Here is a 24,144-nt window from a genome sequence, read left to right as displayed (position 1 = left end):
TGACAACACCGGAGCACCGATAAAAAGTCCAAACATATTCATACAAGACAGAGCAGAAAATAATGGAACACATTTACAACTGGTTCACAGCAAACAGATTAACCCCTATTCTACCAAATAATATAAATAACTTACAAGTGCCTGGGCAACCGCTGTATGTGTGAAGCTGCTCAGCATGCTAATGGATAATAAACTGATATGGCAAGACCTCTTGAATAAGGTAACTGAAAAACCGAGTTCTGTCTATTTTTCACTTAGAATTTCACACTTTATGTTGATCTTCATACTGGACTGTTAGCATACTTTCATCAAATACTGTTTTAGGGCATAGCCTTTTGAGACATACCATCTATGGTTAAAAAGTATTCCTTCTATAGAAGTGAGTATAATGTAAAGTTGATAACTTAACATAAGTATTGACTAGGAAAACCATGCATATATTATTGGCAGCAAGGGCACCAGTCCTGCAAAGTAATACTGGAAACGTTGTCTGGAAACTGCCTCAAACAACTAATCCCACAACCCACACGTGAAGTAAATAGCCTTGACTTTCTAGTCACAAACAGACTAGATCTTTTCGAGAATGTCATCAATGAGAGACAATTATCAGCCATAATGCTATTCCAGTAACAACAATAGCCAAGCCATAAAGGACATCAAGAATGCTAGGACAGTTTTCCTATTTGGTCAGATTCATGGTGAGGCATTATCAATTTATTTAAAGGATATCTGAGAACATTTAGATCTGGAAAATGCAGAATAAATGTAATTAAAGCTGAAAGATGCCACAAACTGCTTTCTGGTTAAGTATGTTCAAAGTAACAAAAGACAGTAAAGAATCAGCCAGGTTTAATGGTATCATTCATAGAATGTTGTGAAAACATAAGACTACTACTCACACTACGAAACGAGATTGGGGATACCGACAGAGAAAAATTATAGCAAGTTGTGCATCCATAAGAAGGGCTATGCAATAAGTCCACAATAATCTTCGCAGTCAGATCCTGGTGAAAGACTTATCAGAAAATCCTTGAAAGTTCTGGTCAGTGCAAATGCAATAATGGATCCAAGCCTTCCATTGAATTGTTCGTGGATTTGTCTACTGTCAAAACTAACCTTCCACTCAATTGTTCATGGGTTTGTCTGGTGTCAAAACTGAAGATAGCAGATAGAAAGCAGAAATTTTAAATTCATTTAAAAATTTACACTAGAGCATATTACTGTCGCACAGACTCACAAATGAGCAATGTCAATATTATGTTTAAAGTCTGTATCAAGTAGGTATGACAACTGACATTAAACAAATTCAGAGAAGTGTTCCTATGATTGTAATAGGTCAGTATACCCCATACAAAAGTGTAATGGCGATAGTCAGGGAACATAAATAGTAATTCTTGGAAAGCCTAAGTTCTCATGAAACCTACCTGGGAAAATATAGACAACCTGTATTCAACAACCACGCAACCATTATGTTGTCGCCATTATATGTCAGGTAGCGATCATGAGAACAAGATGAAATAATGGTGCATTCAGAGAAATATAGACAATCATTTTTTCATCACTTAATAAGTCAACGAAATATGAAAGAAAATTTATAATACTGTATACTGCACCTTCTACCACACACACCACAGTGGCTTCAGAGTGTTTATGTGAATGTAGATGTCTTACCGACACTTCATCAAGGATCTATGGATTCTTACACTTAGTGTCAGTACATTTACTCCCTCGTGGTAATTTTGGTTAATAATAAGAGTGAATTTAGTTAAAAGAAATATGGTTCAAATGGCTATGAGCACTATGGGACTTAACATCTGAGGTCATCAGTCCCCTAGAACTTAGAACTACTTAAACCTAACTAACCTAAGGACATCACACACATCCATGCCCGTAGCAGGATTCGAACCTGCGACCGTGCGACCGTAGTGGTCTCGCGGTTCCAGACTGAAACGCCTAGAACCGCTCGGCCACTCTGGCCGGCAGTGAATTTAGCATCAATTATTCAATACACAACCACAACACTACAAGTACAGTTTTCATGCAAACTATGCATCCTTATTTAGGGCTCAGAATATTGTTTTATATTCTGGGTCAAAGGTTTCAGTAGGCATCAGGCAGGAAATTGAAAATCTCCAGATATTCATAACCAAAGAGACTATTTTATCAGCCACACCAATAATTTATCAGAATATCTTAACTTTACCAGCATACAGACAACGGATAGTGTTCTGTATAAAGTTACATAAATGCTTTGTTTAAAGTACTAGATGAAAACAGTAGAAGGGAGTAGTAGTAGTAGTAGTAGTAGTGGTGGTGGTGGTGGTGGTGGTGGTGGTTGTTGTTGTTTGTTTTAAGTAGCTGGCTTTCTTCTAATGTACATAAACATGTACAAATTAACTGAGAAACAATTGTCATAATATCAGTATGAACAGATTAGCACAAATCCCAATTTACTGCTACTATACTTTAAGAAGTAGCCTGCAGTAACTGCTCTACGTTGTTATGTATATAATTTTTGATAAATCAGTGGTCTAGCTAAAATACTTTAAAATGTCTTTGACCACAATGTCTCAATGGCTGTTTTTAATCCATTTTAAAATATAACATGATTCATTGCACATCTCTGAGGGTCCCCCTCATTATGTGATTTACAGAGTACAATGTGTGAATGAATAAATAAGTGTTTTGATATTTTTCCACTGAAAATTTAGAAGTAACGCTCTTACAGTAAATCAAAACAGCTATTATTTCTTATATGATGGTGTTTATTGCAGGATTCAATCATATAAGCTGATAATCTTCTAAACTACTGTATTTGGAATTAATACATACTGCTGCAAGATTCTTTGACCCTCCGAGGCCACCAGGAAGCACCACTACATCATATGGTCCTTTCTTAACAGCGTCCACCAAACTTAAATCTGGACACACTACAACATCACGACTGCATTTCACAGGGCTGTTTCCTGCCACCCCAGCCACAGTGACATTTACCTGTAAACACAAGTAACATGAACTGTTGAAAGAAATCAATGTATCATGAAATGATATCCAAAAGTGCATGAAATAAACAAGAATAAATTCATGAAGATAACAACAACAAATTAAACACTTCACCACGAGTAGCTATGCAGTGACAAACATATCGCTGCATCTAAGTTCTGAAATATAACACATACACAAGTGTTGTAACCATGTAAAACCAGACTTCCTAGATAAAAAAAGCAACAATCCTTATGATACACAGAGAAATTCCTTTCCCTCCAAACAACAGATATGGAATCACTTGTGCCCTTTCCGATTCAGCGAGTAGATGTTGCACAGAGATGCTGACTAACGATATTTTTGTTTTTCCTAATTTTCCAATATGTCAATGTGGTCCTTACATGATTTGTACATGTGAGATAGTAATATCTGCAAAGAATTTTTTTGTGAAGGCAAGTTTTCACCCCTTGAGTGAAGTTTTCTATTTGAAGCCAAACAATGTTTTTGCAAAGTATCCTACTTGAGCTCTCTATGTGAATTTTACACCAAGCACTCCACAATATATAATCAGTTGTGTCTTCTTTGAGGGCTTCCAATATCTTGTTATTGTTACTTGAAATACCTTCATGGGCAGAACCAACGATTGTGAATTGTCTAAATATGAGGCTTGGCAATGAGTGAGCAACAATGGGCTAATCAGTGCACAAACTGTAAGTATTTACAACTTTAACCAATACACTTTCAGGGCTGCAGGTTCCAAAAATGCAATTAAACTAAGATACTTTGGCAAACCATTACAAAAGTGAGCATTAATGCATTTCACTGTTGTTGTGGTTTATGCTGGTAGAGAAGCAGTGGCAAAAAATTGTTGCTTTCGTTTACACAGAGATGAATGTTTCCAAACATTTAACTGGTGACAGATGTTGCATACCACTACTCCTGATCATAATTCACTGTTCTGCCATACAAACATCTCTTAACTCACTAGAAAAAGATCTGTTGTAAACAAGAAGCTCTTAAAATTGGTGAGTTGTGTTGCAAACAATTTCTCTTTGGCACAATCTAGTGTGCAGATACAAAATCATTTAAGTAATATTCAACACAAACTCCCTTATACAAAATGGCAAGCTGCTGAAACTCTGATCCAAGCCCTGCATGAAATTCAGACATCTGTAATCAAACAAACAACACTATGCCCAGAAGAGGATAAATACTTTGAAGTCTGAAGGTTAATGGTCCTTCAAGAGCATAGTTCAGAAAAGGATACTATGAAAATGCGTGCCATGAAAACCACACTCCTCAGATCACTCGGAAATTTAAAACCAGTGAAAGACAGATTATCATTATTAATACTCTGCCATCCGGTGACACCACAGCGGTGTCATTCGCAAAATAGCAGTCAACAGCTGGAGACACCACAGTGGTGCCATCAGCATAGTATCGTACAGTGGCCGGCGACAGCACTTCAGTATCTTTTGCATTCTGCTGGTGTTCTGTTTAGGTAAAAAAAAGTTACACACGTCAACAAGTTGTTGTTGTTGTTGTTTTTTTTTTTTAAAGTACTTGTGCCCTTTCATTATGGCAGACGAAAGAGACGACGGGATTATTTATGATGAATGCGCGGAGCAAAATTTGGAGGTTGCCACTACATCATGTACTGCTCATCATGATCCGGTTGACAGACTTTCCTGTCACATAAAGCAACACCAACTAATAGGCCTACGTATTTCCGAAACAAATAAAAGAAAACAAAAAACTGCCATGTATGTTCCTAAAACAAAAAAACAACAAACTTAATAAGCAAGTCTTGTGGAGCTGTGTTACTTCTTGGAGACTGTTTTGCTGCATATGATATGAAAGAGAAATACTAAGTACCAAAGACAACGCAAATAAACAAATATATGAGACAAACAAATTTTGTATTTATTTATGTATGCATATCTACGAAATTTCATGAAAGTAGGGGAACAGGGTTGAGAACTTATGAGGACTAACAATGAGATTAGTAAAATGTAACAATTTATAATATCCTTATAATGTCAACAACAGCCAGCGGCAAGCCAAGTAATCAGAATTAGCGGTGCCGGCGCCAAGCGAATAAATTTGTTTGAGACATACGGACGGCAAAGTGTTAACAACCAGACCTACAAATGACAAATACGGATCAGATTACAGGGGATGGATAACTTTTGGGACGTACTGAATCAAAAGCTGGCCATAATTCCCAAACATGTGCAAATTTTTATAGGTGGCTTCAGCACCCGAGTACATTGAGGAAAAAGTTCAGGAAAATCATCAAAAGTTATCCACATGGGAAACAACCCAAAGCAAGAGTTCCAGGAAAAAGGTCAGACCAAGGAATTGTGACTTCACAAACATGAAAAAGAGAGTGACTGAGGCAGCCAATGAACTTGCAGAAACAAAGCACACTCCTGTTGAAATGATGCTGGCAAGTTTGTCATCAAAGAGATATTTTGTAACTGAAAACAGTATTGCTTCATTAAATCAGAAAGTAGTTGGGAAACCTACAAAATCCCTTACTGAAAAGACAGAATAAAGTTTTGAAAGAAATGAAACCAGAGAATACTACAGCATATTCAAAAGGGAACTAGTGAGTTGCAACATTCAGCTATGTGCTTTCAAAAAAATGATGGTTCTCTGGTGACTGAAACAAAGAAAACCTATTAAACTACATAAACCCCTAAAGTCCCAGTGAAACAAAGGAACCCATACTCAGATTCCAGTATCCACACTACCCAACAAATACGAAATCAAATGAAACAGTGCCAAATTTAGAAACAAGATGACACCAGGAGAAAACTCAGCAGTTTTGGAAGTCTGGAAATATACCGACTGAAATGCTCCAAAAGCAAACAGAATTTGGAATGCAGACTGGAAAATACCCCTGATCCATCTATAAATATCAAGGGAACTTCAAGAAAAAGTCACTCACAAGCCAAAGAGATCCATAATAGGTGCAAACACTAACTGTTAGTCTTTGTAAACTTTAAGAAGGAATGCAGTTTGATGTTGATAGAGCCTGATGTCTTGTTAGACAACTTCAAGCACTTTCTGTTGAACATAATTGTTGGCCACAATCGTAGCCAATCTGGCAAGACAAAATCCAAGTTACATTCTTAGGATGTTACACTATTTTACTAGGAACAGAAGTGCATGAAGGTGACATCTCTGTTGTTACTCAACTGCATCTTAAGGGAGGAGGGGGGATCCAAACTTAGTTCATATAAATGAATGACAACTAAAACCCACAGGAATAGAAACCAAACTTAAAAGGGATTGTTGTGAACCGTCTACCTTTTGCCAATGACACTGACATTCAGTGAAATAAAGAAGAAAATGCTAGGATCCAAATCAACCTGCTACAGGAAATTGCCAAACTGCCTAACAGGTATCCTTTGAGCAAACAGAGGTAATCATCAACATCAACAGTGTCCCACAAAAACCCATTCAAAATATGGGGACATCAATATAAAATAAATTAGGGGAGATCATAAAAAAATAAAGTTTAGACTAAGAAGCATTGCACAGAGGAATACATGGACTTGAGACAACCAATCAGACATCACAACCCAAGCACAACAAAAATGGGTTCCTCAGATCAGGATAATTCATGCACTATACAACAGTTCTGAAGCCCGTATTTCTGTAGTCAGCCAATATTCTGCATCTGAGGGGTACTCATCATCATCATCATCATCATCATCATCATCATCATCTTGGACAGTTTCCACCCTCTGGCCGGGTCTGTATGGAATATACGCCTCTCCATCGTCTTCTGTCTTGCCACCATCTCTCCGTCTTCACCTTGGTCCATTCTTCTCCTTTCTTCTGGGTGTATTCCTCTACTCCTTTCAGCCATCTGTCTCTCGGTCTTCTCCTCTATTCTCTTAACGTGTCCATACCATCTCAGCCTTGATTTCTCTATCACCTCCTGTAATGGTTCCACCTTCATTAACTCTCTGATCCTCTCATTTCTTAACCTGTCTATCTTTGTCACTCCAATACCGTTTCTCAAGAATTTCATCACACTAGATTGTACTTTGCTTTTCTCTCTTGCTTTCATAACCCAGGTTTCTGATGCACATGTCAGGATTGGGACATATTATGATCTGTATATAACCTATTTACTGATTTGGGGTACATTCTTGCTCCATATATAGCTTCTGACACTCTTCTGAAATGCTTCCACTTTTCTCCCCCGATCGTTTATTTCTCTGGATTTTTTCCATCTTCCTGTATCAGACTTCATAGGTACTTTAAACTCTCCACTCTTCTCAATTGTTCCTCACCAACTGTTATTCCAGTTGTTCCTCTCTCCATCTTTCTTGTTGTGATAATCATCTCACTCTTTCTTATACTAAATTTCATCCCATATTCTTGTATTATTCGTTCCCATACGTCCAACTGCTCTTGTGCTTGCTTCCTCCTTATTCCCCCAAATTATCAAATCATCTGCAAACACCATAGCTTTCATCTTCGTTTCACCAATTACTTGTGCTACTGTACTCATTATATCATCCATCACTACAATGAAGAGTAATGGTGAAAGTGCACTTTCCTGCCTCAAGCCATTCTTCTGTTCAATCCAAGCTGATCTCTCTCCTCCCACTTTCACACAGCTCACACTTCCTGGTACATTTCCTTTATCCTCCAAATAATCTGTTTTGCTACTCCTCTGTTTCCCAGGGCTTTCCATACTTTGCTTCTACGTACACTATCATATGCTTTTTCAATGTACAGGAAGGTCATTAGTAGATCTATTCCATATTCATAGTTCTGTTACTGTAGTTGTTTTACAGCAAAAATTAGATCCATTATGGACCTTCCTGTTCTAAAGCCATGTTGCTATTCTCTCATTTTTCCTTCTAATTTTGCCCGAATTCATGCTTCAAAAATTTTCTCAAAAATCTTTGCATAGTAACTCATCAATGATATCCCCCCGATAGATCTTGCACTCTTTTCTATTTCCCTTCTTAAAGATAGGGGCAATTATTCCCTTCTTCCAGTCTTCTGGGATCATCATCTGTCTCCACACAATATTCATTACTCGATATAGCCATTGTATCTCCACCTCTCCTGCTGCTATCACCATCTCTACACTTAGCTCATCCAGACCTGGTGACTTCCCTCCCTTCATCTTCCCAATTGCCTCTTCTACTGCTCCCCATGTAAGGTCTTTTTCTATTTGCTATTCCTCCCTTTTTTCTACTCGGCTTGTTCCTCCGAGGAGAAAAAAGAGGAGGAACAGTGGTACTAAGAAACTCTAATCAATGAAGAACATAAAATCATTAAAAGAGTCTACAGTCATAAATTCACTGGACAATGTAATACTCTGACTTGACAACTCCTTTTATTGTACAGACTTTACAGTTTTACACATTTCTACTGGAAGCATCATCAGAATCTGTCAGACAAAGAGATACAAATGACCAGTAGTACTTTTTATTACATTTACTGATTCTATAGATTTCATAGAAAATAAATGTGTGCCTAATACTACTACTTTTACATTAGTCCATAGTACATTTTATTACATGTGTAGATTTCATTTATTTTATCAAAAATGTACGCTTAATACTAAAACTATCTGAAGCTACACTATGTGATCAAAATTATCCAGACACCGGCTGAAACTGACTCAAGTGTGTGGCGCCCTTCATTGGTAATGCTGGAATTCAATATGGTGGTGTTCCATCCTTAGCCTTGATAGCAGTCTCGCGGGCAGACATTCAATCAGGTGCTAGAAAGTTTCTTGGGGAATGGCAGCCCATTCTTCATGGAGTGCTGCATTGAGGAGAGGTATCGATGTCAGTGGTGAGGCCCGGCACGAAGTCGGCATTCCAAAACATCCCAAAGGCGTTCTTTAGGATTCAGATCAGGACTCTGTGGAGGCCAGTCCATTACAGGGATGTTGTTGTTGTTGTGTAACCACTCTGCCATAGTCCGTGCATTATGAACAGGTGCTCAGTCATGTTGAAAGATGCAATCGCCATCCCCGAATTGCTCTTCAACAGTGGGAAGCCAGAAGGTGCTAAAAACATCAATGTAGGCATGTGCTGTGATAATGCCACGCAAAACGAGGGATGCAAGCCCCCTCCATGAAAAACCCGGCCACATCATAAAACCACCGCCTCCGAATTTTACTGTCGACACTATACACGCTGGCAGATGACATTCACCAGGCATTTGCCATACCCACACCCTGCCGTCAGATTGCCACATTGCGTACTATGATTCATCACTCCACACAATGTTTTTCCACTGTTCAGTCATCCAATGTTTCCACTCCATACAACCAAGCGAGGCGTCGTTTGGCACTTACCGGCATGATGTGTGGTTTATGAACAGCTGCTCAACAATGAAATGAAAGCTGTCTCACCTCCTGCCTAACTGTCATAGTACTTGCAGTGGATCCTGATGCAGTTTGGAATTCCTGTGTGATGACCTGGGTAGATGTCTGCCTATTACACATTACGACCCTCTGTAACTGTCGGCGGTCTCTGTCAGTCAACAGATGAGGTCAGTCTGTATGCTATTGTGCTGTATGTGTTCCTTCATGTTTCCACTTCACTATCAAATCAGAAACTGCGGACCTAGGGATGTTTAGGAGTGTGGAAATCTCACGCACAGACATATGACACAAGTGATATCCAATCACCTGACCACGTTCAAAGTCCGTGAGTTCTGCGGAGCTTTCCATTCTGCTCTCTCATGTCGTCTAATGACTACTGAGGTTGCTGATATGGAGTACCTGGCAGTACATGCCAGCACAATGCACGTAATATGAAAAACATATGTTTTTGGGGGTGTCCAGATATTTTTTATCACATATTGTATATTCAAAAGCATGTCTTCACAAATGCCACCTAATTGCCACAGCTTGTTTTACTAAAGCTGGCCTTTGTCACTAAACAGAGCCATTTTTGTACACTGGAATTAATGAGATACTGTGTGCCTATGTCCTCTTAACACAACAAGTTTCACTATATATATGTAACATCTTGTGCTCTGTAAGATAACTTTTCATTTGTGTCTTTTTATCTGGTTGATTCTGAAGATGGCTAAAAGCCAAAATGTGTAAAATTGAAAAGTTTCTACAATTACAAAAAATGATCAAGACAGAGCAGTACATTGTCTAATAAAAGACTCCTCAAAGAGCTGCAAAACAAAAGAGCACAAAATCATTAGAGGGCTACTGGTTTCCAATTACAACAAAGACTTTCATCAAAAAATACAACAAAGATGTTATCAATAAAGTAGGAAATTTAATAGAAACAATGCACGAAACATGGGCAAAATTCTATTTTTACAGCTTTACCTTCCAAGTTCTTTTCATGAGATGTACATAAGAGGAAGCAATAGATTGGTTGATTCTTCCAGGAATGTGCACTTTGAGGACATTTACAGTAAATCACACTGTGATACACACCACCTTTCTTCTAGCACCTGCCACTAGAGCTAGGTGAGCATCTCCACTTGTATTCACTCTTCCTAACTTCTTCAAGGGTGGACTACTTTTCCCAAGGATTCTTCCAATAATCCTTGCACTTTCAATTCCTCTGTATACAAACTCCCAGATATTTAGTGTATGTGACTGCCTTGAGATAGAGTTCAGCAATCATGCAATCATAAAACACTAGAGATTTTTGACTATTTATGCACAATACATTGCATCTGTTTATTCTGAGAGTCAACTGCTAGTCTCTGCTCTAGGTGTTTATCATGTGCGAGTCTTCCTCCATTGCACTACAATTTTCTAACAATGTGACTACCCTGCACACAGCAGCAGCATCTGCAAAAAACCTCATGGAGCTTCCAATGTCATCCATTAAACCATTTATATATATTGTAAATAGTAATGGTCCTGAGCACTCCCTTGGAATATGAAGACCTCTCCATTGAAAATGTCATGCTGTTTTATTTCCTAGGAATTCACCAATCCAATCACAAAGATGGTCCTGTCTGATATTACATAAGCTCATCCTTTTTCTATTATTATTATTACACAATGGCACAGAACCGTACTGAAAGCCTTACAGGAACAAACTTGGTACCAGTATCTACTGCTTTCTAGGTCTTTTGGATAAGCAGGGTGAGCTGGATTTCACATGATCATTGTTTGCAAAGTCTATGTCATTTCCTACAGAGGCGATTTAAGTCTCCAGAATGGTCATAATATGCACATATAAAATGTGTTCTAAAATTCTACAATAGACTGATGTCAACTATAGTATACTCTTGATTATTTGGGGTAATGTGGGGGAGATTAAGTGCAAATAATCCAGACTTTCGACAAACTGCCTATTGGCTACTGTCTCGGGTTCTTCGGCCGACGTTCATCTAATGATTTTTCTGACGTTTCGCCAGCACGAGTGGCTGGCATTGTCAAAGCTTCACCCTCCATTGCCGGTGGTGAAGGGTGAAGCTTTGACAATGCCAGCCACTCGTGCTGGCGAAACGTCAGAAAAATCATTAGATGAACGTCGGCCGAAGAACCCGAGACAGAAGCCAATAGGCAGTTTGTCAACAAGTGGCCACGAAAGCCTTAACAATTTTGAATCCAGACTTTCGTTTGAAAGTTTATCTAAGCTTCTGTGCATATGTACTATAGGCCTGTTTATTTCTTAAAAAAATCTGTGATGTTGGTCTGCTTCCGAGAGGAGTTGACTTTTTTCACAAAGCATTTCAAATTTTTCTTGCAGCAATAATTTCACTGTACTTTAACTCCCTTTGGCCCATATAATCTAAAACATCCAAAAATTGCAATGCTGTGCAATACCGAAAAGGTCATTGTCATCATTCTGACTTTCACATTCACTGTCTTTTTCTTTGTTTTGTTGTGAAGCAACAGTCACAATTTTGGCTCGCTTACATACTGGAAGCCGGGTTCACATGAGTCGATCTTCAGCCACTCATTTAAGTTTACTTCACTGACATCTTTAAAACCATTTACACCCGTCACATGATTCATTATTTGTGCAACTGTCATTCCTTCATCACTGAAACCATGAAAATCACTTTCTGCTCTATCTGGACAAATGATCGAACTAGTAAATGTGGCTTGACTTGCTGTCAGGTGTCTAAAATCCCACATATGGCATCTAGAATTGTCAACTTCTTGCAGAAAACCACCAAATTATCCTCATCAACTAGCATTCTCAATAGAACAGCCCAGTAGCACTGTTTTACCAGTGCAATTACGGCTTGGTTCTGTGGTTGTATAATAGCTGTCAAGTTACGGGGTAAAAACTTACTCACATGAGACCATCATCATGTACAGCACTCTCACTGGGATGTGAAGGGATGCTATCGTGCAATAAAGCAGACATCTGTGGCAATCTTTTCTCTTCTATGAATTGCCAAACGTGTGGTACAAAGTGTGTGTGGAACCAATTTTTGAAAATTTCACTATCTGTCCATGTTCCTTTTTGGTTGTAATAATACACAGGGAGAACCTCAGCTGCAATATCCTAACATCTAAAATGCTTCACCCCCCCTCAACACACACACACTAGTAGTTTTACTTTGTGGTTCCAAGAAGCACAAAATTGTAATGCGTTATTTAGATGATTAACATTCAGGAGCAAAAACTTCGCTCTTAAAGCAAGAATTGTGTGTGGTAGACATTTCCAATATAGACCACTTCCGTCTGCATTATAAATTTGGTCTGGCATTAAATACTCTTCTTCCAAAAATTTCTGAAACTCTTCACACAAGGAAGCAGCTGCTGCAACATCTCACCTGAGCAGCTCTTTCTTGCACAGTAAGTTTGTTAATCCCATGACACTGTTTGAATCTGGTTAGCTATCCAAATGAGCCATTACATTCTCTCTGTAGCCCTCAGAGCTTCAGAGAAAGAAAAAAAAAAAGTAGCTTTTTCGGTACACATCATGCCTGAAGCAATTACACCACCTGCTTGTTTTTGGCTAAACCATTGCAAAGGGCAGCATCTAATTCATCAAATGTAGATCTCTTCATGCTTTTTCGTGGGGGTGCTCCTGAACTAGAATCACATTTCCTGACAAAATCCTGCATTTTCTGCTTATTCTTTGTAGTGTCCCGAACAGTCTGCATTCCAATGCCTTAATCAGTTTCTCCCCCCTCACATTTTTTGATTAATTCTAATTTTTTTTTTTTTAATACAACATGTTTGTTTGTTTGTTTCTCTGTCATCTCTTTCACTAGGCTGGCTGACAATAATGGAAACAGTACTCTGCTGTCATGTGTCAGGTTGTTAAAACAATAGAAATTGCATTTACTGTCACGTGGCAGGTTGTTTATTGCTACTTGCTAGAGAAAAATATTGCAATTATAATCCACACACAAATAATCTGGAGTACACTGCATATAGTCCTAGAGTTGTTTCTGGCTGTTCAACAATCCCTCCTGAAATTGGGAATGGCGTGCTCGTTATTCTAATCAATGGTAACACTTCATTCTTTCAACAACCTACAGTAGACTGGTACTAGAAGAGAAGCAAATTCTTTTGCATACTCTGAAGAATTGTATAGGTCTTACATCAAGCTGAGTTAACAATTTTAGCTGATTTTCTATCCCATGGTCACTTATTTCAATATCTGTCATTTTGACATTTCTGCAACACCTGAAAAGAGGAACAATGATACAATTTTTCAGAGTAAAACATTTTTGCAAAAAGGAATTTAATGTTTCAGCTCTTCTCTGTCATCCTCTGTTTCAATGCTATTATGGTCATTTATGGTCTGGACCTATGGTCTGATTAAACATGTACCAAAAACTTCATAGGATTTTCTGTCAGAGCAGTAGATAGAATCTTACTTTCAAATTTGCTGAGCACTTCATACATTTCTCTCCTTATGCTAATATTGACCTCTTTTTAAGTTTTGTCTGTTTCTGAGGCTTTTGCACTGTAGAGAAGCTTTCTTTGCTTTCAGAGACATATCCTATAGATTTTAGCTTTCAGTTAAAAGGCCTTCTTCTGAAATAGAAAACACACACACACACACACATACACACACACACACACATACACACACACACACACTGGACTTTCCAATGTTCAACTTATTAACACAGTTCTTCAACCACGTTGGGTCTTTCCCATCAATCACAACTTTCTTTGGCACATATATGTATGTGACATAATGTACAATACGGTTGAACTTTGTCAATTTACAGTCAACAGATTCAAACTCAAAGATGAATGCATCATGTTGACTGTTCAGGAAGCGTAATATGAAATCTTTTCTTATCATTTTTACAAGAAATATCTTCCCTTCCTTTACATTCTTATTTACCCTCATAAACAGCGATGTTATAAAAGCCATCGTAGGCGGTGTCTAATAATTTGGGCCCGTTTGTGATCAGGAGATACAAGATGTTACCATCAAAGGTCTGTGCTCCAACTCTTTAAGCTACTTTGTGTATAAGTCAGTTTGAACAGTGATACTATTCTTGTCCTTGTTACTCACCCTAATCATGAGTCTTGCATTCGACAGGTGGTAAGTTGGAATTTCCCAATAATATAAATACAACAACATGAACGGGAAATTTATGTGGAGCCTTCTAGTTTTTCCACAAACATTCCACTACTACTACTACTACTACTACTACTACTACTACTACTGAGGCAGGAGTACTAAAAAGCATGCAATTACCATGTTTGGCCCACCTTAGACACTTTTCTTTGCCCAAATTCTACTTTGTTTATATTCTGTACTAACCTGAATAGATATTATTGCATTATACAAATGCATGTTGTCTGTTCTCTCTGACATGTCCAAAAGACCAGACACCTCACATTCATATACCTGATTTGCCTCAGTGAACACTGAATCCACAATCTTCAGTGTGGATGCACATTAACGTTCAACCTCCAGTGGGAATCTAAAATTAGCAAATATGGAAGACATGGACGGAGACTGCAGGTAGGTGATGTAAGGTGGGAATATGGGTTGGTTGAGGAGCATGCCGAGATAGTCCACACATTTGCGATAAACACTGTGTCTGGAATATGCAGTGGTTAAGCAACCTTCCCCCTCCCCTCCCCTCCCCTCCCCTCCCCTCCCCTCCCCACCAATATCTTCAATTTACATATTATTGTACTGTTTACAACTATAAACATGCCTCCACCACTGGCACACAAACTATCTTCACAATAAACATTCCACTTGGAATTTAGAGTTCCATTGCTCTTTACTATTGTCCTTAGTACTGTGTAGGCATTATTACCATTTCCAAGCAAGTCTGGGTCTGGGACCTTCCCATGTATGGCCGTGCTGTGACGAATGCAGTTCTGTGATTAGTGGGAGCTGCCATTCTTCTCTCCAAGACATGTTCGTGGGTTTTGGGTGGCAATCACCCACACTGTGTCAAGTGTTGGAACTTTAATTACTTAGCAAGTCAATTGCAACTGAAGGAACTTTGTGTCGAGTCTCTGGCGAGTGAGAACTTTGTGCTGAGGTTCTTGGTCTCAAGATCACAAGTTCTGGTATTGTTTCTGTGTCTGATTTTTTTTGCAACATGCAGCCATCACATAGTGAAACTGTGGGGCCTTTGATTATTTCGTGAGTCTGCTGCAACTTACAATTTTTCTGTGATCACAGACAAACTAACATTGTATAAGGAAATGTGTTAATACAACTAAATAGTTCGAACAATTAATGATTGCTTAATTGAGAGGTTTTATATAACCAAAGGGCAAGGTCATCAGTACTGCGATTCTGAAATTACTCACATAAGAAAGACGGTCCGCTAAAAATGGACAGATCTAGTATGGGGAGTCAAATTATAAAATCATGAAGGTAAAATTACAGTAAAAGGCATAAAAGGTGAGACCAAATCAAAAAACCAGAAAAAAGAGCAGCTTTTCCATGGGGGAGTGGTCATGGGGTCCCAGACTGAGAAGACCTGAACAGAGGTCCCATCAACAACCACCCTGACCCTGCTCCTGGAGGAAAGCAAAACCTTATGTTTGGAAATAAGAACAACTTTCACAGAGGAAACTGAGGACCAGTTCACGCATCTGTGGCACATCTGCTAATATTAAAATTAAGGAATCTGGAAGACTATACTTAGCACAATGGGCCAAAAGAAGGGGACATTCTACCAACACATGGGATACCGTCAGTCTGGCTCCACAACCACATTGTGGGGTTAGCTGATAATGAGGAAACTATGGGTGAGCCTGGTACGGCCAATGCACAGATGGCATAAAACAGTGGACTCCTCCTGAAAGGAGCAGAAGGAAGAGTGCCAAACTGCAGCAGACTCCTTGACTGTATGGAGTTTTATACTGTGAGCTGTAGCACACCAGATATCGTCCCACTTCTGGGCAACGAAGATCTGCATATCCACAGCTGGAATCATGAAAGGGAATGGGTGTCAAGTATCTGCTTCTCTAGCCATACGGTCAGCCAATTCATTTCCCAGGATGCCCACATGACTTGGGACCCAGAGAAGGACAACTGAGCAGGCGGCACAACCAAGAGCGGAGAGAAGGTCATGGATAGCAGAGACTAAAGGGTGATGAGAGTAGCATCAGTCAATAGCCTACAGGCTGCTCATTGAGCCGGTACAAATTAAAACACTGTGGAGAGAGGCCTGAGAAACAAAATGAAGAATTCTGTGAATGACTAGGAGCTCTCCTGTGAACACACTAGATGATCCCGCAATAAATGATGTTCTAATCCAGCAGGAGACATGAAAGCATATTCAAACTTATCTATTGTCTCAAAAACATCAGTATACATACAAGGGGAGGGAATACATGGGGCACATTCCAGTGAGTGGAGATGGAGATCCCAACGGAGGGAAGTGAGACGCATTCCAACCGGCAATCCCACCTATGGGTGGTTGTCAGGAGGGAGACATCCCTCGTTTGCAAAGAGGACATGGTACATGGGATGGTCTGGGAATTGTCAAATGGCTATTGCGCAAGAAACAAGGAGTAGAGTCCATCAAATTTGTAGAGGGGCAATCCCCACTTCTGCGAGGAGACTATCAATGGGACTAGTGCAAACGGCACCAACAGTCTGAACAATTAATCAGAAATTGTGAGCAATACTTTGAATATGCTTTACAAATTTGGCTGTCTGCTTGCATTCATTGCCATGCCATTACTACAGTCTTGTTACAGTGAATAAACAACTGAACTTCAAAGATATTTGATGTTGCCTAACTAATTTGTTATAAACAACTCCAGCTGCATACTTTTAATTTTATCACACTTAACAATCTGCAAAAATCTTATAACCTTGTAATCTTTTCGGACAGGAACTGTTTTGCATCAGTGTGCAATGAGTCTGTAGACTGCATTTGATGGGACAAAAGTCAAGTAAAACCAACAGCATATTTATCCAACCTGAGGTGCTTTTATCAAAACAGAGTGATAGCCAACAATATATCACAAAGAGAGGCCCCAGTACCAATCCACACAATTCAGAAAAGCATGTGTTCATGGGGCAAATCCAGATGGCACAGGTGGTGATGCTGGTACTGAAGTTGAGCATGTCATGCTGGGTAATGTTCTCAGCAACTGGGTGGTCCAGCTGCCTCTTGGTTAGTGTTTGGTGCTGTCTTTTCGTGTGGACATCAGCATGTTAGTCATTGAGGCCACAAAGAATTCTGCAAGGGACTGCAGCTAAGATGGTAGATCACAGAGACCCTGATATTACAAGTGGCCCCGCCTTTTCTAACCCTAGAAACAATACCATTTATGATCACTTGCACTGTGGCAATGTGGAGACCAGCGAAACAAATTGGCAGTTGTAGAGGTCGATCACCGCAAAGTTCAAGAATTGAACAGCTAGTCAAAAACAAAGTCCTGAGTGTAGTTAAGTCTTCCTAAGTGTGCCAAAATAGTCAAGGAAGCAATCTGAATCCAAACATAATATAGGCAAGATAAATTAGTCTATTAATCAATGGCTTATCATGGCCTGCCCTTAGGCAAGAGCTCTGACCAACCTACATCGTACAAAAGACAACACCCTAGCAAATCACAACCTGTTTCTGTTACTACTTTGTGTGACATAACCAGGAATTCATAAAGGGTGTATTACTGATTTGCATCTAAGGCCCCACATGACATGCTTATGGCTACAGTTGTGACCAGAGTATAAAGCCGAAATATATCTGGCTTGAACTCCATTTGAACACTTGTGTTAGGTGGGAAATCAGTCACTTTTGGATGCTAACACTCCCCTTCCTCTCTGCCCCCCCCCCCTTTAATCAGCATACAGTGTCAGAAATGGACCACCCTGTGCTGACTTCAGCGACGAAGAGCTGAGAGATATGTTAGAATCTCCAGCAAAGGCCCCTGCAGCTAAAGGCCCCTGCAGCTGTTCCTCGACACAATAAGTTGGTTCAGAAGCAGGCGGAGGCAATAGGATTTCTGGTTGATCGATGAATCTGAGGAGTAACTTGGTCCTGCCTGCAGGGGAATGGGTGCCCGCCATGTTGTAGATGGGGCAATGGTTTGGCTTACATGGGCACCTTAATCTGAAAATGCTCCACCTCCATCAACAGAGTGGTGAGGGGGTCACTGGTGTTTGTGGGAATCAGAAGTGTCTTCTGTGGTGCAAGTGGTTCCACCTCCATCAGCTCCCATTGTTGGTCTTGTTGACCCCCTGTTGCTGCCTAGCATGAGGGCAGAACTTGTGGCAGTAACAGGCAGGCTTTGAGCAGGCTTGTCACGGGCATGGTTGCGTAGATCTTAACCAGTCAGTGGGTGCCGGTAGAGAGAGGGGTGGGGTGGGGGGGGGGGGAATTCATTTTGTCACGGCAGGAGCTGATTTTGATGAATGACAATCTGCTTCCAGCTGGCCGCAACCTTAAACATTTGTACCCTGTATTGCTGACGACAATGCCTTGGGTCAGGGCAGGGTCCTGAAGGATGAAGTACGAGCACAGACATGAGAGCCAATACAGTAATATGACACTCACTCACTCACTCTCAGTGTGTGTGTGTGTGTGTGTGTGTGTGTGTGTGTGTGTGTGTGTGTGTTGCAGCAGATTGAAGAGAGAGCAAGGTCTGCACCTATACGAAATATCATCTGGGCTATGTCCATTTATTGGGGTGGACCTGAAGGAGGCGAGGAAGCTGGGGAATGCTTCTCCGGAGTCTGCCATCATTATTAACTTGTTCATTTGCATTTTGAAAATTGTGACCATCTGCTCAGATTCTGAACTGGATGCAGGATGATATGCTATCCAATGCCTCTTTCTCAATCTGTAAATAATTTCTCTGTGCTGCATTTGATATTTAGATTCAAATACAATGGACTGTTCTGTCCTGATGGTGAATTTGCATATTTGTGGAGCAGCATGGCACCAATGCCACAATATGACACAGCTTCTGCCAGGATGGAACATTGCTAAACAAGGACCTATGGTACTTTTTAGATTGCAAGAAAGCTTTCTGGAACAGATTTGATCATACATATTGAACACCTTTTTATGCAATTGATTAGGCAGATGGAAAATCTGAGCTGTGTTGGGCAACTGAAAATAGCTGTCCACAAGATCTATCTTTGAAAAATAATGACCCCCAGCCAATTTTGCCAACAATTCCTCTGGCCTATGAAGTGGATATAGATCAACATTCACTTGAGCATTGATAGTAGACTGAAAATTGCTACATTTTCAAAGTGATCCATTTGGCTTCTTAACTACGGCCATGATTTTTGGCCACTGGCTATTTGATGCTGGGATATTACTCCTTTACTTCTCAATCTATCTATTTCCACTTGGACTTGATCATGCATGGTGAAAAGCAATGGCGTGCTCTACAAAACATAGGCACTGCTGGTTGCTTTAAGAACACACAGTCTTGGAAACCTATTGCACAATGTAATGCAGGTTTCAAAGAGTTTCTTACATTGCACACTTAAGATACCAAGTTGAAACTAGATTCAAATAGTCTTGAATATGGAAACCTTACAGTGCAATAGCGCAACAATGTCAGTTGCTGTCCAAGAGCTGACCATTATCAAGGTTGGTTGCCGAGCTACATTTTTATACTTAGCTAGGACTACAATCTCACCACCAATGGGACTGACTGGTTACAGTATGTCAACACTGCACTGAGAGTACTGCAGCTGTGGGGAGCCGATGTGCTGGTACATGTTCACATTAATCAGACATGACTGTGTGTGCAGCTGGAAATCTGCTGCTGCTCCATTAATTTCCAGCTGCAGCATGACCTTCTGCATCCCATCTGCTGCTGCTGCTAGCAGCACTGGCAAGACAGCATGTAGAATGCTGATGGCCTTTGCTACTGTCACATGCCAGCCAAGGTTTGCAGCATACAAAACAGGGCAGCGATGCCATTGAAACCATTGCCCACAACTTTAACACAATCTGACTGCACAAACTTCCCTAGTACCTTTGGACAATAACAGGGAAGAAATTTTTGTATGAGCTTCCACTGGCTTTGGGACACACCAACAGCAAACCAAGCACTTCTGTTTTTGCACATCTACCAACGATGAGAGCTTAATAAATGTAAACATGGTCCGTAGTAGGCTTTAATGTGATTTTTATTTAATTATGCAATTAGCATAAGTATTTATATGGAGTGTAGCCATGCATGGAAGTGAAACGTGGACGATAAATAGTTTAGACAAGAAGAGAATAGAAGCTTTCGAAATGTGGTGCTACAGAAGAATACTGAAGATTAGATGGGTAGATCACAACTAATGAGGAGGTATTGAATAGAATTGGGGAGAAGAGGAGCTTGTGGCACAACTTGACTAGAAGAAGGGATCGGTTGGTAGGACATGTTCTGAGACATCGAGGGATCACCAATTTAGTATTGGAGGGCAGCGTGGAGGGTAAAAATCGTAGAGGGAGACCAAGAGCTGAATACACTAAGCAGATTCAGAAGGATGTAGGCTGCAGTAGGTATTGGGAGATGAAGAAGCTTGCACAGGATAGACTAGCATGTAGAGCTGCATCAAACCAGTCTCAGGACTGAAGATCACAACAACAACAGCAACAACAACATGCAATTACCTAGTTTTGACTACTTGTCATTGTCAAGCACTTGTAAAAACAACATGGAAAAAGCACTACATTTTCTGTGTGCATCACATGTGTAACTAACACTTTACATACCTCACATTAAGACAAACATTACTGCACAAACCTGTGGTTGTAAGAAATTTGTGCACTAATATTTTATCTTAAAGTGAGGTGTGTAAAGTGTTAGTTATACATGTGATGCATGCAGACAATGTAGTGCTTTTCCACGTTGGTTTTACAAGTACTTGACAATGACAAGTAGTCAAAATTAGCTAATGACACAATTAAATAAAAATCACGTTACAGCCTACTGCGGATCAAGTTCATATTTTCTAAGCACCTGGAGGCTGTGGACCCCTACAAATACCAAATTTTAACAATGAGAGCAGTGGACAGCTGACAACTGCACTAACTATGAATCTTGTGTCACCGGACTACTGGAAAAACAGGTTCTGGATAATTCAGACGATGATGACTGGACGTCATCAGTTGTTGGTACAGCACTATGGTAGCTTATAATACTAACAAAGATGACAACAAAAGTATCGCAAAACACATCTTGCACTGATGCAGCAACTTTGTGAGCTTTGGCAAGTATTACCACATTGCTCAAAATTGTATCAGATGACTAAAGCCTTACTTCTCTATCAGGAGAAAGACTCAACAACATCATGAATTAACGAGTCTGCATACCATGCGCCGCACTGTTTACAGGAAAAATCATACTAGTGTGCCAAGTCTTGCAAGTCAGCTGGCCATGCTGCATACGTCTGCTTACATTACTTAACATAGTGATTAAATTTGAGCCTAGTTGCAATTAGTTGGGTTTGGCAACTATAACAGACAGTCAGCAAACCACAAACATCAGACAAGCTCAAACTGCAGGATTATGAGAGTGGGTGTAGTTTTTGGACCACTTTGTACTATTTATTATTAGAAGACATTCAGCGAGCACTCTGATGTTCTAGGTCATTGATTTGACTTGCCTTGCAGAGATGAATAAAGCAATGTAACCACTGCACTCTCATTTGCCCTGTCAAAGTGAGGAATAGCAGAGGGGGAGGGGATGAATTGCAGCTACAAACTGTTGTTAGCTTTGTACAGTTGTAATAGCAATTTCTGCTGTTGCTGTTGGAATTCGAAATGCTGTTCTTGCTGCTGTTGCCATTGTAGCTGCAACTGGAGGAAAACAGGGTCCATGCTTTAGTGAATAGTTGCATAATGTTCTTATTACCACTTTTCTATCCTACTCCACATAGGCAGAGCATAGTTTATTACTAGTTGCACTGGTGGTAAAACACAGCCTGGTGGAACAAAAAAATGTTCAAATGTGTGTGAAATCTTATGGGACTTAGCTGCTAAGGTCATCAGTTCCTAAGCTTACACACTACTTAACCTAAATTATCCCAAGGACGAACACACACACCCATGCCCGAGGGAGGACTCGAACCTCCGCTGGGATCAGCCGCACAGTCCATGACTGCAGCACCTTAGACCGCTCGGCTAATCCTGTGTGGCTGGTGGAACAAATAGGTACTTCCTGAGGTCAATGAGAGCAGAGTTCATGAAGTCAACAGCTAGACAAAAACAAAGTCCAGGGCGTACCAAGGTCACCATAAGCATGCACAAACAATCCATGGAGCAATCCGAATCAGAATGCAATACGGGCAAGGTCAGTCACTCTACTAATTGATGACACATACAAGGGTTTCAAGGAACTGGCAAGACTGACTGCCAAGTGTGGGGATGTGGTATTTACAGGCACTCTCACCTTAACTGATGGCCCATGTGATACGTGTGCAGAATCAGTGGCACCTCATGCAGGAGCCAGCTGCAGTGGGAGTATGTAGCCCAAGCATCTCTGCTCTGTCCTCCAAATTGATACTCTGATACATACTGACTTTCGTTGGGTATGAGATTTGTGTGACAGGACTGGAGTAGGTGATAGTGGGAGGATGTATTGGACAAGGATATTTTGTGGGTCAGGAGGGTGGCAGAATATTACTGTGGATGGGTGTGGACGAATATTTGGGAGGTTATTTCTCATTTCAGGGTACTATGAGATGTAGTCGAAACCCTGGCAGAGAATGTGAATCAATTGCTGCAGCCTTGGATGATACTGAATCACAAGTGGGTTGTCCTCTTTTGTGGCCATTCTGTGGGTACGTAGGGGATGGAGTAATTTTGGACTGTGAAAGTCTGAATGAGTTCTCTTCTCTAACCCCCTTACCCACCCTAGCCAACATCACTTCTCACCTCTGACACTGATGGGCCTTAGCATCCAGAGGAGAGAGAGAGAGAGAGAGAGAGAGAGAGAGAGAGAGAGAGAGAGAGAGAGTGTGTGTGTGTGTGTGTGTGTGTGTGTGTGTGTGTGTGTGTGTGTGTGTGTGTGTGTGTAGGGGGGGGGGGGGTTTGGAGCATGTGCGCATGGCTCCTCTATGTGGCGAGTTGCAATTTATCCTTTTCATATTGATGTTATTCTACCCTGGATTTTCCATTGTTTGATTTTTTCTTTGATTTTCTATTACAATGTATTATTCCCACAAAAAACTGGCCAAAGGACTTAGAAACACCAGTCATAAAAAGGATTTTTATGCAACACCTTTACAGGTGTGAGTATTTTAAGAAACAATATTATGAAAAGTATAGTTGCTACTCACCATATATTGGAGATGTTGAGTTGCAAACAAGCACAACAAAAGGAATGTTGGAAAGTGAGCTTTTCATCCAACAAGGCCTTCGTCGAAAATACACACACACAAATGTGACCTCAGTCTCTGGCAGCTGAAGCCAGACTGCAAGCAGCAGTGCATGAAGGAGGAAGGGAGAGGGGGGAGGGAAAAAGGACAGAAGTGAAGAGAGTGAGATTGCGTTGGTGGAACAGAGCTCTATGCAGAGCTGGAATGGGAACAGGGAAGGGGCTAGATGGGTAAGGGCTATGACTAATGAAGGTTGAGGCCAGGAAGGTTACAGGAACAGGGAGAATTCCCACCTGCACAATTCAGGAAAGTTGGTGTTGGCAGGAAGGATCCAGATGGCCTAGGCTGTAAAGCAGTCACTGAAATGAAGAGCATCATGTTGGGTGGCGTGCAGAGCAACAAGGTGGTTCAGCTGTTTCTTGGTCATAGTTCGTTGGTG

General features: G+C 40.4%; 1 protein-coding gene across 9 annotated transcripts in view; it reads right to left on the bottom strand.

Annotated features, from left to right (window-relative positions):
* Nucleotides 1–24,144, bottom strand: part of LOC126251460 (Parkinson disease protein 7 homolog) — a 220,846-nt gene that overhangs the window by 145,237 nt on the left and 51,465 nt on the right. For 6 of the 9 annotated variants that reach the window (XM_049951911.1, XM_049951922.1, XM_049951930.1 and 3 more), the window contains exon 2: nt 2,833–2,994. The exons of the other annotated variants lie outside the window; for them this stretch is intronic. In XM_049951911.1, the coding sequence (XP_049807868.1) occupies nt 2,833–2,994 (162 nt within the window). The remainder of the gene's footprint in view (nt 1–2,832; nt 2,995–24,144) is intronic. 9 annotated transcript variants of the gene reach the window in all.

This window comes from Schistocerca nitens, chromosome 1 (genome assembly GCF_023898315.1).
Source record: "Schistocerca nitens isolate TAMUIC-IGC-003100 chromosome 1, iqSchNite1.1, whole genome shotgun sequence".
Lineage (NCBI taxonomy): Eukaryota > Metazoa > Arthropoda > Insecta > Orthoptera > Acrididae > Schistocerca > Schistocerca nitens.
This window is presented reverse-complemented; position numbering and strand designations above follow the sequence as displayed.